This window comes from Erithacus rubecula, assembly GCF_903797595.1.
Source record: "Erithacus rubecula genome assembly, chromosome: 19".
Lineage (NCBI taxonomy): Eukaryota > Metazoa > Chordata > Aves > Passeriformes > Muscicapidae > Erithacus > Erithacus rubecula.
The window spans coordinates 7,032,660-7,050,781 of NC_136671.1; the positions used below are offsets into that span (position 1 = coordinate 7,032,660).

General features: G+C 44.1%; 1 protein-coding gene across 17 annotated transcripts in view; it reads right to left on the reverse strand.

Annotated features, from left to right (window-relative positions):
- FBRSL1 (fibrosin like 1) overlaps positions 1-18,122 on the reverse strand; it is a 491,903-nt gene that overhangs the window by 82,053 nt on the left and 391,728 nt on the right. For 13 of the 17 annotated variants that reach the window (XM_079322881.1, XM_079322897.1, XM_079322886.1 and 10 more), the window contains one exon: positions 11,791-11,844. The exons of the other annotated variants lie outside the window; for them this stretch is intronic. In XM_079322881.1, the coding sequence (XP_079179007.1) occupies positions 11,791-11,844 (54 nt within the window). The remainder of the gene's footprint in view (positions 1-11,790; positions 11,845-18,122) is intronic. 17 annotated transcript variants of the gene reach the window in all.

The following is an 18,122-nucleotide window of genomic DNA, read 5'->3' on the forward strand; positions in this document are numbered from 1 at the left end:
CAAGGTCAAAAGGGGAGCAAGGAGGAAGCTTTGAGATTCCACAGCAACAGAACACTCCTCTGGGATAACCACTGCAGAAGACTGTCCATAAATATGGTGATGTGTGGAGAAGCAATACCTGTGTAGACACCATCCTGCAGACAGAATTCTGCTCTTCATTTACACAGCTCATATCTGCAACACACAGTAAGCAGAGCCTCCCAGGCACTGACTAGGCTAGAAAATTAAAACTGCAGTTTGGTCCAAAATACTAAAAAACCCTTGGTAGTTTCATGGAGCCAAAAGCCTCTGAGAGAGGCTAAACCAGCAATTCCTTCCTGAGCTTCCACTGGAGAAAGATTAGAAGAACATTACATATAATATACCCATATGCTTTGTTTTGCTTCCTTTTTGTTTTGCCTTTTAAGAAACTTCCCCTCCAGAATATTAAAAGTAACAAATTTTAAATTTTTTTTTAACAAACACTAACCTCAGATCATTAGCCAACCTGGCAATAGACCAGAGAAAATTTATAGCCGACGTGCAACATCAGCTTTCATCCAGAAATGCTAATTTCAGTAAAATGAATAGTGTGTGGGCTTTTCATACTGCTTTGCATTTGGCTCCTCACAGCCCTGTTTAAAGCCTGGGAACCGGCCATATAGTTAAACTGCACAGATGTTCAACAATCTGTACTTGTGTTAATTACCCTAATGTGAGCAGAAACTCAACAGATCCCTGCTAATGAAGGAGAAAGTTTTCCAGTGTGACTACCGTATGTTTCATTGTCACTGTATTACCCAGCTTCTCCCCCTCCTTCCCCTGCCCCCCCAGCTCCCATTCTCTGCAGCTCCTTTGCATTCACATCACCCTCCTACCTCAGCATGCATGAATTGGACCAACTAATGACTGTGTATTCGCAACATGGCAGACACCATTAGGCTGATCGGAGGTGCGGCTGCTGAATTTTAACAGGCAATTTTAAACAAGGTAAGAAAAACAGATTCATCACGCTCCCCCATCCTCTCATCCCCACCCATCTGCCATTCTCCTGCCCTTGCCACAGCTCGGGAACACTCGCGAAGTGCAAACACACTTCCCCCTCCATAAAGCACGGCGGCGTAGAAAGCAATGCAAATAGATGTTGCTGGGCAATTAGTGGGGCTGGGAGCCCAGAGCTGGGTGCATCTGGGAGGCCAGGCTGAGGAGGAGGAAGGCTGGAGCATGGGCTGGGCTGAGCTCCTGGTCACTGAGCAAGGGCTGCCGGGTTCCACTGCAGGATGCTCAGCTGCACGCAGGAGGTGAGACAGGCTCCTGAAGGGCGCCACGGGAAGGGAAAGGCAACGCTCAAGTGATCAGTGCTGCCAGTAGCAATGAGCCAACACTGCTGTGCAACTTAACCCAGCATTAAAACATACTCGACCTCCAAAGAACTGCCTTTCCCACTGAGGATCTCGCTTTCTCTTCCAGCATCTGTCTGCTCTCCACTCCCTGCTGCCAATCATCACCTCCAGCCACTTCTCTCAAAGCAATCTGCTCAGCAAGCAGCAGGCAAAGGCGGCTGGGGAAGGGCAACTGACTTGCCCCAGTGAGCCCCAGGTGACCTCTGAATGATGCCAGCCCTGGCCTGAGCCAGAGTTCACATCTCCCAGGTGCCACCACTTCACAGTCAGGCCAGTGTGCACCAGCAAATTGCATTACAATGACCCTCATGGGAACAAATGTACTCGCCGTGCTTGACTTGACTGGCAGACTCCCACCACAGAGGAGGGGGAAGGCAGTCAACTCAGAGATGGGGCAGCAGCTGCCATCCAGGAATCTCAGCCCGTTTCACCCCTTCGCTCAGGACTGGGCGCTCGCTGCCAGCTCCACATGCGACAGAGCTCGAGCTCCCTCTCAAAACCCTTGTTCTTCATGAATTGAGGAGAGATGGAGGAGAAACGTCACACAGAAAGGTGGGGAGGGGATCCAGCATAACCCAGAAAGAGTTGAAAATTATTCAGAGAGCACTTGGCTCTTTTCTCCTACCTCTTCATCATTAGCACTGGAAGCAACACAGCTGTCTAATGGCAACTTCAGACACCCATGGGCCAGCAAAGCGACATTTTCCACACTTAAATAACACTGAGCTGATTTAATTACTGCACTTAATGGTAACAAAAGATGTCTCAATTTAATCTTCAAATGGCCCTCCAAGATCAAAACACAGCTGGCTGGATAACAAGATGGCCTAGGCCAGCAAACAAGTAGGTCCAATTTGCTCAAGAGCCACATCCACTCCTGGGTATGAAAGGCCAAGGAACACTTGTGCACCGAGTGAATCAAAGGAAGCAGCTCCCCCCTCCCTCCCCACCCCACTTTTGTTACTGACAGGAAGAATAAAAAGGCAGCTGATTCACGGGTAAAGAAATGCAACATGGTAAGAGAACAAATGATGATGTTTGGGAGGGAAAGAAAAGAAGAACGAACTAAGATTTAACAGGTTTTGCTTTTATAATCCTTCAAAATGATTAGGAATGAATGAATCAGATTAAAATCACATGGAGACAAAGGAAGATCTCTATCTCTTTTGTTTTTCTTTTTGTACTGGACAGAAGGAGATGGCTCATTAAGGAATGCCCTCAAGACACAGCTACAATGAGGAACAACCAAGCTTTTTTTTGGGCAAGTAAAGTAGGGAAAAATTAACCATTTACTTCTAATATTCTCTAACTGTCCATACTGGGCTGGGATTGTTACTTTTTGCAATCTATTGTAAGAAATATCCCTCTCTAGAGCATCTTTCACACATACTCCTGCTGACACTGCGGCCAGGCATCTCCAGGAACTTCCAAGAAATTTTCAGGCTTTTCCACATTCCAATACAGCAAAACATGGAAAAGTTTAAGCCAGTCTTTCTGCCACTGCAACATTTCTGTGATCCTGAGTGGCAGGGAAGTCTAAACAAGCTCTCATGATATACCTGGGATGTAACTTTCCAACTCCCCCTTCCAGTTACTGAGAGCAACATGAGTGACACACAGCTCACATTTCTAACCTTATTTTACTAGCATTAATTAAAAACAAGTTTGCTATAAAGCAAGTTGTTGAGCTCTGTGGGATTACTCTGGATGAGCAACAGTATGTGGCATACTGTTGCTGAAAGCTTACAAAGTTTTCTCTAGTAATTATTCCTTAACATTTTTCTTGATGGAGAACTAGGATGAGGGAACCAAAGTGTGCCAGTTTTCTTGGAGCCCTGGACCATGTTTCTGGGGAATATGGTTTCTTTGGGTTTTGTTTTTCATTGAATAAAGAGCTTAGTGCATCAACAGCAGTTATTAAGTAACAGATGATGTCATTGGTCACTACACCATGAATGGGGAAGACTGGGGACACAGGGGATTTCCCTCCAACTCTGGTAACTCCCTCCTCCTCTCCCTGGATGGGGATGTGACAGAGGAAGATAATGTCCATGCTCACAACAATCAGAGCCACACAAGCCACTGGGCTGCTCAAACACCTGGCAGGGATGAGACACCTGATCAGTCACTGAAGTGGGAGGGGCTGGGAGAGGTCCTGTGGTTCTGTCTCCACCTCAACAGGGCTAAATCTGTGTTCAAGTGGATTTTAAAGGACCCCTGGTTATCTGAGTCTACATGCAAATTTCAGACTAATTCCCTCATTATTTATTTAAGTACCTTTCTTTCCCAGTGACTTTGACCCTGGATAGACCTGCATTTTCAAAACCCCATTATTTTGCAATAAACTGCTGAAGAAATACTCATTGCTTCAATTTACAACCTCCCTACTGATTTGTGCTCAAGCTCAGGGACCAAACCTTCATACTTCAAACTAGCTGGGTTCAGACATCTGAATGGCAAATACAAATAAAATTTCTCACCTCTCTGCCCAATTGGTTTCATTTAAGCACGAGTGAACCTCATCTTAAAGCCACTTTCCCAATCAGTTTAAGTTCTAGATCAGTAACAAGAGATCTCGAGGAGGCACTGGCTGGGGAAGCTTGAGCAAGTGCATGTTTTCAGTTTGCATGTTTGTTTAAGTAAGTGACAAAGATGGAGGGACCAAAAGCAATTCCCTTAACTAGAATTCACAAGTGCAACCAAGTAGAAAATGTCCTGCCAGCCTGTGAGGAGGGAGTCAGACTGTGTGAAAGGCTGAAGGACGGCTCTGCTCAGTGCCCGGCACAAAGCGCCAAGTGCGGAATCCTGACCCCGCCGGAGTCAGCGGCAAAATTCCCAGAGATTTCCTCAGGGCCAGGATGTTCCAACCTGTTCAGACAATTCATAAACCACCACTTCAAGGGCACACCTTTGCCTGAGATTCCCAAGGGCCTTTTGAGTTTTGACTTAAATGCCTGGATTATTTTTACAATTCCAGTTATGGGTTCTTTGTTCGCAGGGAGTTAAGCAATACAAAGAACACAGTGAGAGAACAATGAAGGTATTACCATGCATGATTTGTCTTTAAAAAAATTCTTTTTCTTTTCATGAAGTTATAGATCCAATTTCAGTCTTTATTATCACTTTGCCATGTGAGAAAGTGGTTCTTAATTTTAATAAAGGAAGGGAGTTTCATATTTCAACAAGAGCTCAAATGCTTCCTGCAATACAGGAGGTGGAAAGCCCTTTTGCTAACAGTTACTGCAGGCCAGATTTAGGGAGGGAAAGGGAAATAATCTGCCCACACTGAGTAAATAAACCCTGTCTGGGACATACCTAGCAGTGGGCAGTAGCCCAAAGACATCTTGTCTGATGAGATCATTTCTGCCCCCTCCATTTTAAGGGAAATTAAGAGCCTGCTCTGCCAAGCACATATTAACATTCCCCTTATCACTAAACCTGGGGTCCAAGCAAGTACAGATGCTACTGCAGTCTGTGGTGCACGACTGGACTGATAAAAATCTTTCCACCATATTAACCCATCTGGAGAAAGAACCATATATGCAGCTTTCACTCAGATTACTAGATAATTATCTTCCTCAAATCTACTTTGCCCTTAGAAAGGAGTCTGCAGTATATCTAAAGAGGTTCTCATCTAAAACTTAACTGTATTCTATTTCATGTGAAGAATGACAAGTTTAACTCTATTCACAAAAGTGCCTCCATTCACAAAGGCTTGTGTAGTTTACCTTTGAAAAAATGCAACTAGTGGCTCACCATTCCCCTGCATACTACTATAGCAATTTTAAATCAGAAATACTTAGTTGGGTTTGGCCAGAGCTATTCCAGTTTGAAATGTTCTATGGAAATTTCTTTTTTCCCAAACATGACCAACAGCCCTATTATTTTACAGCCTTTCCCATCAGACCCTGTTTACACTAGCACTGGAGCCATAATACCAAAATCCATCTTTAAATACAGTCCTCAGTGGTAAAAAGTAAATACAGCTTTGCAAAAGTGTTTTTAAATTTTGTTCCATCTCTGCTCTGGCAAAGGAAATGAAGCCAGTTGTAACCTCAGTACCAAGAATATGGTTTAAACATAGCCCATGCTGGAAGTGAAATAAAAATTTGATGCAACATACATTACTTAGATGATCTGTGACCCAACTTGGGCTGTGACCAAAAGACCTGACTTGGGCTGCAGTTACATGCTCATCCAAAGGAACAGGACTGTGGACAGTGCCAAAACTCTCATTTTCCACTTGAAAGCCTTGGGATGCACAGCCAGGTGAGGAATCTCACCCATCAAGGGCACGCTGGAGAGGAGCAGCACGGGTGGGTGACCTGGCCATGGGGACTCACACCTGGGTGCTTTGCTTTACATACTGCATCAGCACTGGGTATGGGCAATATGTTAGTTGTTGCATGTTATTCATTGTTATTATTTCCACATCCTGAATCTCTGTACGAGGGGAAAAAATAACCCTAAGAAATTGACAAACATGTATGGAACATGATTCTACCGAGAGAGGATGAACAAGAAAGTCAGTAAGACACCTCCTGGCAAATTTCAAGACAGAGCTGAAGAGAGAAAAGGAGAAAAAGCAACAGCAGCTAGCATTTTTATCTTCCACCTCGCTTGCATACAACTCCCAGCAAAGGGATTTAACTGTGATAAAAAGGGCTGTAAGATTCCAAAGCCAGATATGGTGCTTTTAGATTTTTTTCGGGTAGCTGAGTACGAAATCCCTGCCCCTTTTCCTCCTGGGGCCATTCATCTTCCCCAGGTGATGGAAAGCCAATCTCCCAGCGGGTGGGCCTGCTCTCACAGACCTTAATGCTTAATTGCCACAAATCAATTCCAACCTTGATGCTCACGCTGCTGCTACCCCATCCTGGTCCCTGTTTCCACCCCTTTTTCCTCACACTGATTGCAGCCCAGGATCCTCTCATGTCACTAAATCTATCTTTGGACACAGCACCCAAGAAAAGTAAAGCTCCAGACAGACACTGCTGGCTGTGGCCAGTGCCATGAGCTGACCTTATACAAGAACAGCCTCAAAAAAAAAAAAAAAAAATTAATTCAGCTCTGCGTCCCTGTGCACGTGTGCACACACACATGCCTTCTATTTTATTTTTTTGTTCAGCTGGAATTAATCAGGAATGATAAACACTGTTTGTTTCCTGAAAGCAGCAATAGGGGGATGAAATATGCCTCTTAAGCTTATCAGCTTCAGTGCCACTAAAGAGAAAGCTGGCTTCTAAGCCCAGGGATAATGGGCTGTCCTTTCAGGAAGGTATCAGAGGTCTCAGGAGAGGGAGACAGCACAATGGTGTGACCTTCAGCTAATAAAGCCCACCCTAGAGTCCAAAGAAGCTTGGGGAATATTGACAAAAGTTCGTATTTACAACAGCCTGGACCCTTTCCAGATACCATTACCAGTCTAGAGAGCTGCAGCCCCTACATACACTCACACAGGCTTTTATTCTGCCTCCTCCTTTCTTTCTTTGTTCCCATGCTGGCAAAAGAAAAAAAAAAACCAACTTAGTCAGAAATGGCAATTCTTCTGCTAACAAGGTTCCACCAGCATCCTTCTTAAAGGAGAGAGTTATTTAAAATTTCAGTTTCAACCTCAGCCCTACCCTCTACTTGAAGGAAACTCAAGGCCTCTTGCAAGGATTCTTGGTGCACCATCATGCTCATCAGGAAGAAAGCATATGTGTTTTTGTGGAAAATCTGCTGATTTATTTATAATTCTTTAAACAAAAAAGGCAGCCAACATATTGTAAAACGAGAATGTTGTTGGGTTTTTCTTCAAATAGGCACTGGCAATCAATGCAGCCCGTCAGAAATACACACCCAAAGCGTTTTCAGGCAGAAACTGATCCCCCCCAGTCTGAGTTGTGGTTGGCAGAATGACGTTTAGCCCATAACTAGAGTGCACAGGCATGACTGGAATACAAATAACAATAATATTTTAAAAATTGTTCATACAGTGAAAAAAGCCAATTTCAAAACATAAAAACTGTTTGAAGCTGGAGTTTCATTTTTCTGCCTCCTAAAATTGTTCCAAAACAAATATATTAAAAAAAAAAGGTTTGGAGGAAATCTGTTTTCAAGGGTAATTTCACTGAAATCAATATTAAATCTCAAAATGTTTAATGGAAATAACACCTTCAGTGACAGAATTACTTTGACCACATTTTCCAGTCTAGCTATATGCCAGTCTGCCATTTTTATTTATCTACTCAATAACTCATCTTTGCCATCCTGAAACTAATCCTGTTGGGGATCAAAAGGGATCCAAAAACTGGAATAGGTTAGAACTTATCCTAATAACATCTTCTAAAAGATGCCTCTGTATCGTGGTGGTCTCATTTACCATGCCAGTATTTGACAGGCAGGAAGAAGGCTGAACAAACCTCAGTGAAGACCACACATTTCTCACTTTTGCAGGTTTTTATTTTTTTCCAGTGAAGAACATGCTTCCACCAAGTGCTACAGTTACATCAGCTACACAGGCTCACAAGCAGTCTTCCAATTTTCTAGAGTTTTGGCCCAAGCAGGCATTTTATCCTTTCTCCTTAATCCCACCCAACCATATTCACTGTCAGAAGAGTTCAGGTGATTGATTGCAGCCTGTCTGAACCCAGAGCAGTCAAATTAGCTATTAATGTTGTGCTTTAATGTGCTCACACAAACAAGGTCATTGGTTGCATCAAGCCTAATAGAAGATGACACACACTGGGACTGCACAGCCCAGGGGACTGCAAACAGCATGGAAAAGTCTTTGGTTTATGGCCACTACACCAAAATCAAGCCTGATGCTGCAGACAGCTCAGCAGTTCAGCTGGGATCCACTCACAGCACAAACCCAGGGGAGAAGCACTCAGCCCTCCATCACCTCACACAGAGGTGCTATTGGCTCAACTGCAGCCACATTCTGATCCCTGTCAAGATTAACCATCCCTCCTCATGGCCCCCAAACACTGCTCCAAATTACATTCACCCTCCCTCTTGAGATGAGCTAACAAAGTCAACCAGCAGCAAGTAGCACTGAACTCAGGAAGTGCTGTAACATATCTGAAGAAAAGCAGAAAGAGTTAATAGTGCCATCAAAAAGATTAAGCCATGTACATTGTGGAAAAATACCACCTAATTCATGTGTGGGGAAACACTCCTCAGGACAAGTTGGAAAAGTGAAAGGTACTGGGTTCCTCCAGCAGGAACCTGGAGCTCTGCTTGGACAGCTGGAGCCCAGTAGGGCAAAATACCCATTACCAGCCCACCTGAAGGTATGGGGATACAGAGAAGACTGTTCAAGCAAAGTAAAACACCATTTTCTATGAATAAGAGAAGGTGCTGCATGTGACAACATGAAACTCTTGGAGTCAGTTTCAATTTCTCTATGCACTATTTCAAGGATGAGAGGTGACGTCTCCTGGCTGCCACCAGGGCCCTCACTAAGAGCTTTTCATTGCCTAAACCTCTACACCAGCACTGTTTTATTAACAATAACACTGAGATCCTATTGAGAAGCTCCAGAAACAACTATGTCTGGTAGTAATTTTATACCTGTTTTCCATGGCAGAACCCCCTGGCTCTCAGGAAACCATGGGATATTAAGTGTGTCCCAGAGAAACAGGCAGATCCAGGACACGTCTTCTGCTGTGGTGGATGGGCAACTGCTCTGAACTGCTGCCCTCTCTACTTCCAAACCACAAAAGCTCAGAAAATGCCTTGCTTTTAGGGTACCATTTTAATAACAAATATTGGAGTTATAAGGCTGAAAAAGCAAGCTCCATCCTGAGAGGGTGCAATAATCCCACCTGTGGCTGTTTCCAGCACACTCTCCTGCACCCTACCTTGGAGCACAAAACTGGGAGGCATAAATGGCCTGCTTGTGATGTTACATTATATGGCACAAGGCTCTTTCTTGAGTGACAAGGTCAAAGAAAGAAAAATCAGGGCTTGAAACTGCAAAGAATTAAGCCTCAATATCAGCTAAGCTGGTGACTGGATCTCATAGGTCTGTTTCCCTCTGAATTTCTCCTTGCTGCTGCGGTGTGCTCACACTGAAAATTTTCCCCTGAGCAAGTGTCTGACTAAAATACAGCACACCCTTACCATAAAGCCCTTTGTTAAAACATCTTTGCCATAAAGCTGCAAAACCTTGGCTCCCAAGTACATTAAATCGTTATAAACCTGCCTTCGTTTTAACCGCGCAGTATTTCAAAACACAAAGCGCTTCTTCCCAGAGATAGCACTTTAATGAGGAGAGGGGTAAAATATATAAACCAAACCTCATTATGGCATCATTTCCAGGAGACAAGCATGCTGTTATAAAAGGAATCCATGGCAATAGCATTTCACATAGCGTTAAGATTTAATACTTTTAAAAAGCCACTGCTACTTTCAGCCTTTGGTGGCGTTTTGTTTTGAATGTAACAGAAACAACCAAAATTATGGGTCCACTGTCAGCTGTGTATTTTATATTCTGTAAATTGTTGCAAATGGAGGACTCAAGACTAAGGCACGCTCACAAAATGTAACGGAGTCAGTAAGAGACTGACTACAAGTTACTGTGTATACTTTTTCTTTAAACCTCTGCATTCTTAAAATTTGTTGCTTTAAACAGGATGATACAGCATGGATGTGGTAAATTACCCAAACCAGATCAAATCCATACTGGATTGAAAGTACTTATAATGATACAGTTTGTTCATGTGTTAGCAGTGAAGCCAAAGAAACCAATCACTCTACAAGAAAAATCTGGAGTATTAACAGACAAATGAAAGTAATGGATATAACGCCGTTTAATACCACCTGTCAGATAAATCAGGGTAACTGGCACATCAAAGGGACTGCAATTAGTTTCCAAAAACGAGAATACTCATTTTTCTTTAAATATGAAACTTGATTGCTTTCCACAAAATGACAAGTGGATCAGCCCCCACCAGCCAACAAGAAAAATGTTACTGGGGAAAACTGTTCTTCCTAAGAACAAATTATCTATCAAAGGAGCCTTCTGAATTACACTGGTCTACAAGACTTTTAAACTTAATCTAATAAGAATTGCCATTATTGATTACAGTTCTTCCACATTAGTCTTCCAGTTGTAACTTCTGAAAGGAAAGCTTAGCAATGATTAGGTATTTACTATAGTCAGTAGAGAAAAATAGTAGAAAAAAAAAGAATGACCATGAACGCCACCAAAGAAACAACATACCTCTTTTTTTTTTTTTTTTGAGAGAAGGGAAATAAAACAAAAAACCCCAAACCCCCCATATAACCCCATCCCAAACCCAACAACAAGCAAGGGGAGATGCACTTAATGGCAGCTTTGACTTAAAGCACATGTAACACTGATTGATGGATACTGAAAGCAGAGACACCTGTGGAAAATTAAACCCAACCAAGCACCAAAATTGGGACAGGTTTTATATGATTCTTGGTCCTACTTTAGAGAATTACAGAAGAAGGATCAGAATTTCAGGAAATGATCATTCTAGCTACTGTCACAGATCTGGGTCAACAGCAAGGTAAAAGTTGACCTGTAATTGATGCCTATAACCTGGTTAGGATAAGCACTTCCTCTTATCTCTGCTGCAGCTTACAATGAATGATATTCTGGACTGAAGGGTGCTTATGCTCCCTGATTACCAGAAGGTTCAACACTTACTACATGGCTACAGTGATGGAGGGCCACTTCTGACTGCAGTTCTCAGAGAGGGCATCTGAAGAGAGCACAACACATCAACCCTTTTCCTAAATACAGCATCCATGATTTTGCCATTCAAGCCCTATTTCTGAGGTACTTTTTAGAATTTTCATTTTTACTGATGTGACTCTTGTTTCCAGGTTTAGTGCAAAAGGGTAACAGATTCCTCCTTCACTGTCATCACTCTCTTGTAAAGTCACAAGAGATGTTTCCAGCTCTTACCAACTGTAGCAAGGCAGAAGACAGCAGGCTGGACAAGTCTGAGGCAGCATGTCAGCACACAAATTGTAACAGGATGTCTGGTGTTAAGGTAACCCAGCCTAGCACATGCCTTCCCTTAGCTCAACTTCAATATTTTTCTGCTTGGCTGTGCAACTAAACCTCGAGGAAGAAGACAGCTGCAAGCAAGTGCACATGCTACTTCTGTTTTACAATCTTCCCACTTCCTCCATTAATAGCTGAGGGTTTGGGGTGCTAAAAACAAGAAGACTTATCACAAATGTGCAATGAGAGCCTGAGCTAACAGGTTAGCTGACATGGAACTGTTAACAGTGAATCGGCTTGGAGACAGTGGGGGGGAAAAAAAAGGGGGAAAAAAAAAAGGGAGACAGAGTGAGAAAGACAGAGACAGCAACCAATCCAGCTGCAAGAAATCAAGCTAAAATCAGTCCCAAGTGCCCATGTTGGAGAGACTTGATCTCATACCTTGCTTGTTATCAAGGCACTCCTGATACGAGTCAGCTCCAGTTCCGTTGCGGTCTACAGACAAAACAAAAAGTTTCATTCATATCAAACATAAATATTAGTAACGTCTCAAATGGCAGCCCTGCTGGAGCAACACGTTAGGTGCAAACAGAGCTGCTTCTGCCGGAGGCCACGCTGGTGCTGACAGAACCTGGGAGTGGTTACAAACAAGGCACAGCAGACTGACACCAACCCTCTGTGAGAAACTTCTTCAGTCCTGGCCAGGAGGTGCTCCCAGCCCTGCCCATCTGTCTCCACACTGCTGATGGCAAAGGGAGGGGATTGCAGCTCCAGCTGCTCTGGGTTCCTTAAGCACATGGAGGATGGAATACTTGGAGTTAAATCATTGCACTGCTCTCTGTAGGCTCTATGAAGGCACTGGTTTGGACCAGCAGAACTCAAGCTACAGTCTGGAACAGACTTCTCTGTGGCTTGTGGTGCTGTGGTCCCTTTTGGGTTTTGACTGCTACATCATATTAAATGCAACTGAAGATACAAGAAGCTGCTCTCCAAATACTACTTTTCCATGGAAGCAATGTTACTGTAGCTACACCAGGGTGATGTGATCCAGCAGCAGAGGAGCTGGTCTGTGCCGTGAAAACAGAGAGAGGCTGAGACTCCTGTACATGTGTGCCCCACACAGGGAAGAAAACAGACAGATCCCAAACACAAGTGTGGTCACACATGTGGCCTCTCACATCCAGCATGGACATCACCTAACAAAGCCCTTCATCTGCCTTAGAGGTTCAGTTAGATCTCATCACCTGTGTATAAAAACGGTTTCACCTCCAGGTTAGCAGAATCAGGCTGCAATGTAGTTTGGACCTCAAATTCAAACCAAAGCATTTTCCAGCTTCTGTTCCAGCTTTACAATTCAGTTCAACCACAAAAAAATGCCTGAATGGTCCTTGAAAAAAAAAAAAAAATTCTGTAAACCCAGGTAAACCAGTGTTCTTTCAGCAGCTTACATGTACCTTACACACTGTGTTACATATGAGAACTAAAGCAATTGAGCTCAGGAGATGTTTACACACCTCAAAAAGTGAGGGTTTCTACATCACATGTCCAAGAATGCACATAGTGCTAAAATCAGTCCTGTGTGTAAGTACCAAGCCATCAGATCAGGTCACACATGGCACACAGTCCTATGACAGCAACCCCACTGGCACTGGAGACAGCTCCTCTACTGGAACAGGTCCATGGGGTCATCACAATGAATGAAGGAGCCATTCCACCAGGCTGAGCTGGGTGGCCAGGCTATCCCACAGCACCATTTCAGCATCACCATCCAGAGAACCAGCACAACAACAACGTGTTTATTGCCTTCTAAAGATGCTGCTCAGGGCCAGAAGTTTGTAAGTATTGTTCACAACAGAAAAAAAGACACTAAGGAGAACCCTGTCACCCAGACACCTGCAAAGAACTGCATTTCTACACCTCCAACAAGCCACTGGTCCCTGACTATGAGGGCTTGCTGGCATTGCTCCTGTGTGACAAACACGTTCCCACATCAGCTGCCCCTTGCATCTCTGCCCAGCCATCAACTGGTGACGGCTCCTTGAAGAGGAACAGATCCAGATCCAAGTTAAAAGGCTTCACATTCAGCAATAGTATTTAATGAACAAAAAAGCAAAAATTGAAGTTGCCCCACTGTTTGTGTTGTGTAAATCGCAGATAATAGATCTCCCTAATCCTAATGAGGCCTTCCTATTAAAATCTTTATTAGCTTTCAGCTCTGCAGATTGCCCAAAGGCTCATCAGTTTCCCTATCTCTCAGTACCAAGATCTGCTTTAACTTTTACAAATAGCTCTAAGATATTTCTCAGCTTATCAGCATTGCCAAGCAGTCTGTCTTATCATTACTATTGCAGATAAAATAAATGAGCTCACGATGATATGAATAATGGCATTTTCTGTAGGCTGGTTTCCCATTACATTTCCAACAGATTGTAAACTTAAGCACAAAAGAGAGAAAAAATAAAAAAGAAGCCAGTATGTGTGTGTGTGTGTGGGGAGACTGGCTTTTTTTTTCCCTTCCCATTTACCTTCAGTGCCTCAGAGCACAGGCTGCATTTTTAAGCTCACCTGATGAGAGCTAGTAATTAATTTTGAAAAGGAGCAGAAACACCTCAGCTCTGCTTTCTCTGAAGACCAAAAGCCCAGTCACTTCTGGGATGTTTTTTCAGCTGCATTTGCTGGAGAGAAGCAAGGGCTAAACCCCGCTCTGCCTAATGAAGCCATCTTCATTAGTGCACTCCTTCCCCTCGCAGCCCAGGAACACCAGTCAGACTGGGAATTGAAACCATGAAAAGCAGCAGAACTGCATTTGAATTAAAAGACTGAGCCAGGCAGGTCTCTGAGGCTGCTGGGGGCTGATTGGCACGGGGCAGCATGTGGCACAGCACAGGATGGAGGCACAGCCACAGCCTCTGCCCTCCCTGCCAGGGGGGGTCCTGCTCTGACAACCATTTTCTGCCTGGTCCCTGCAGCAATCACTAAAGGGTTAAACGCTTTTCCGCTCCCCCCCACCCCCACCTCCAAATTCCTCGCCCTGTCACTGTATCAAGGTTATCTATTATTGGCAGTGACAGGTGAAAATTAATCTCCTAATTATTTCTTGCTGCGTAATCTGCACTGAAGGAGTAACGTAAAAGGATTACAGTGCACCCTCTACGAAGGCTTTGCTAGAAAGCCAATCATCCAGGGAGATAGAGGGGATGTGGGAAAGAGATATTTATGACGGATTTCCAACCATTTTGAAGGCAGAATACACTGTAACTTTATAACCGACAGCTCTGGAGTGAGGATATTCTTGCAGGTATCTTAATAGCCTAAACACTTTTTATTGTTGATTCCTCCTGGAAAAAAACCCTGAAGATTTATATCCATTATTGTCCCTGATTCTCCTCTGGAATAGCAGTTACTGCAGGAACGGCATCCGTGTACAGATGTTTTTTACCCCCCACAGAAACATTATGGCAAACAATGTACCCAGACTGGTTCAACTCAATATTAAAAATCCTGCAGCTAACTTCCACAGCAATTTAACTGTAACACTTTTCCCACAAAAACATAAGCTAGACTGAATACTTGCAAAAATGAAAGCATTTAAAAAAACACAAAACCTAATTTTGTAAGCAAGCTAGAAATATCTTTGGTAACAACATAAACAGCCACCTTGAAATTCTGGCTTTGTGTAAACTCCAGCTCTCCTCTTACCACCCACCAGAAAAGAAGGTTTATTTTTATAGTATTAAAGAACACACATTTATCTTTAACCCTTTCATGCAGCCACATAAGGTACAAATGGATGGATGTTTTCAAGAGCCTATTTTTCTATGTCCACATCAACAGCACCATTCTAGTTGAAGTTTCCAAGAACAATCAACCACAGGGTGTGCTCAAAATTACATTAGCTACCTTGGGAGATGCTGTCACTCCCTGTGCCTCTAAGATAGTTAATGCAGGGGTCCCTGCCTGTGAAGCCCTGCCCGGCAGGTAACAGCACAGGGCAGCAAGGAAAATCACCACCTGCAATCAAGTCCTGACACCAGCATCACTTACACCTATCTTCCATTTCCTTGATGGCAGCAGTGCAGAAACGTCACTAATTCCTTTATGCAAACTCTCAGTGCTCAAATCCGGCACCACATTCCTAATTTTTGGAAAGCCAAGCCCTGACACAAACCTGGACAGTAAGACACCCATCAGCAGTGAGCAACCAGCACTGTGGTTTGTGTTTCTAAGGACCAGGATCTCAGGGCTGGGGACAGGTAAGTGACAGTGCCCTGAGCTGGGCAGGCTCTCAGGGCTCAGGACAAGTGACTGACATGAGTGACAGTGCCCAGAGCTGGGGCAGGATCTCAGGACAGGTGAGTGACACGAGTGACAGTGCCCGGAGCTGGGGCAGGATCTCAGGACAGGTGAGTGACACGAGTGACAGTGCCCGGAGCTGGGGCAGGATCTCAGGACAGGTGAGTGACAGAGTGACAGTGCCCGGAGCTGGGGCAGGATCTCAGGACAGGTGAGTGACAGAGTGACAGTGCCCTGAGCTGGGGCAGGATCTCAGGACAGGTGAGTGACAGAGTGACAGTGCCCAGAGCTGGGGCAGGATCTCAGGACAGGTGAGTGACAGAGTGACAGTGCCCGGAGCTGGGGCAGGATCTCAGGACAGGTGAGTGACACGAGTGACAGTGCCCGGAGCTGGGGCAGGATCTCAGGACAGGTGAGTGACAGAGTGACAGTGCCCGGAGCTGGGGCAGGATCTCAGGACAGGTGAGTGACAGAGTGACAGTGCCCGGGGCTGGCGCGGCCGGGGCGGTGCTGGGGGCGCACCTGGCGCAGTGCGCACCTGCAGCCACACGGTGGCGCACGCCGCGCTCCGAGCGCGCCCGGCCCCGAGCTCTCGGACCCCGCAGCCGAACCCCAAACCCCGAACCCCAAACCCCAAACTCCGAACCCCGCCCGACCCCCGGCACCGTCAGGGGTCACTGCCCCAGTGTCAGAGGAAGCCGCCAAGCTGAAACGCTTTTGCAATTCCAGGGACAGAAGCTGGCCGAGCCATCTGAAACACCGCTAAAATCACCAGCACTCGAGGTTTTAAATGAGCGGCTCAAATTAGGCAAATTCCCCAGCAGTGACAGAGGTGTTAGGGTTGTTCACCTTTTCCTCTGTTGGTTTTAACACCTCTGGGCCAGGCTGTGGCTGCTGCAGCCTCGCTGCTCTCCGGACTCCGAGCATCAACAGCGCTGAAGGGCAGCTGGGTGGAAATGGATTATTTACCTCCCTAAGGCAACTGCTACTAAAAGAGTAAGACTCTATCCAAGTAACTTTTAACAGGGGCTTGCTTCTCCATCTGAAAGACAACTCTTAGGTGATCCTTAGGATATCACAAAGACTCTGAAAATATGTGTCCAGCTACCAAGTTTTGCTGAATCCACATACTACTGATAAATGTTTCTATATATTTCATTTTCACCAGTATCAGGGTAAGGCAATTTGAGTTTCCCCCATTAAGGCTGGCGATTTACCTCTCCTCAGGACCTATTTTCAACAGATAAACAGAAATAATTCAACAAAGCCTAGAACAGAACATAAGCCCTTAATGGTTTTCCCTTGGTGTTAAGTAAATGAGGAAATTATTCACTGGCATCTCTCATTCTGTGGATGTTTCAATCTTACAGTTACCTAATCTCTTACACAGTAGTTATGAGAACAAAAGAAATGTGTATGGAGGCAAAGCACCCACCTACCAACGGATCAGTACTACTTCTAACAAGCCTGTTTCCCAGCAATACGTTTTCCTGATGGAAATCTGAAGAACAAATTCCTATCCATAGGCATTTTCCCCAAATGCTCCATCATCAGACTCATTATGCGATACAGAAATTCTCCCAAGGGATATTATGTAATGGCAATCCCTCCTTCCTCCCCCTAAGGAGTATATTTCTCATTACATCTCCTAGTAATTGATCAGTCTAGGAAATAATTTCTGGTAAAACCATATGTTTCTTTACCTAGTTTAGAATTTCCATCTTTATTCAGAAGGATAAAAAAAGACTTTCAGGAGACCCTAACATTTCCATTTTGATGCACAATGCCAATCTTTGCTCAAACATGTTATTAAACAAGGAGTAACACATTCTTACACCTGCATGACCTCAGATCTTGCAAACTCAAAGTCATTAAAACTAACCATCCTACATTTCCTATTCTGATGACACAAATAATTTTATTTGAATGAATCTGTAATGCATTTAAAAAGACTGTTTCGTATTCCAATGTATCCAGACATCACAAGCCCCAGCTATTGTGGGTCATTCAACACAAGGATGCTGGGAGTCAAAGAATAAAAAGGGGAAAAAAAAATAAAATATTTAAGGCATAAAATGACATACACATCTGTGCTTTCCAAAAGTGCTATACAGCATAGACTGGCCAGCTGAAGAATGCAGTCCTTTTCACTGCCACTTCTGTGGCATATCACCACAGGTTTTACTTTAAAAAGCAACAGCTAACATTAATATTTATACCCCTTGCTCAAAGCTAACACTTCAAGATTCCACATTCTTGAAAATCAGAGCAAAATAAGTATCAACTACTGCTAAATATCTGTAGTTTTTCACTGGAACTCGAGACATACTCCAAACCCTTTTTTAACTTCAAAATAGCAGAGCTATGTGTGACACTGCTATTTGATTTAGCCAGCTCAGGCCACAAGGTCCAGCAGATGACTGCATGTCCCGATAGAATAACACTGGGATATATTTCACTCCTTCGTTTGCTTATGAGAA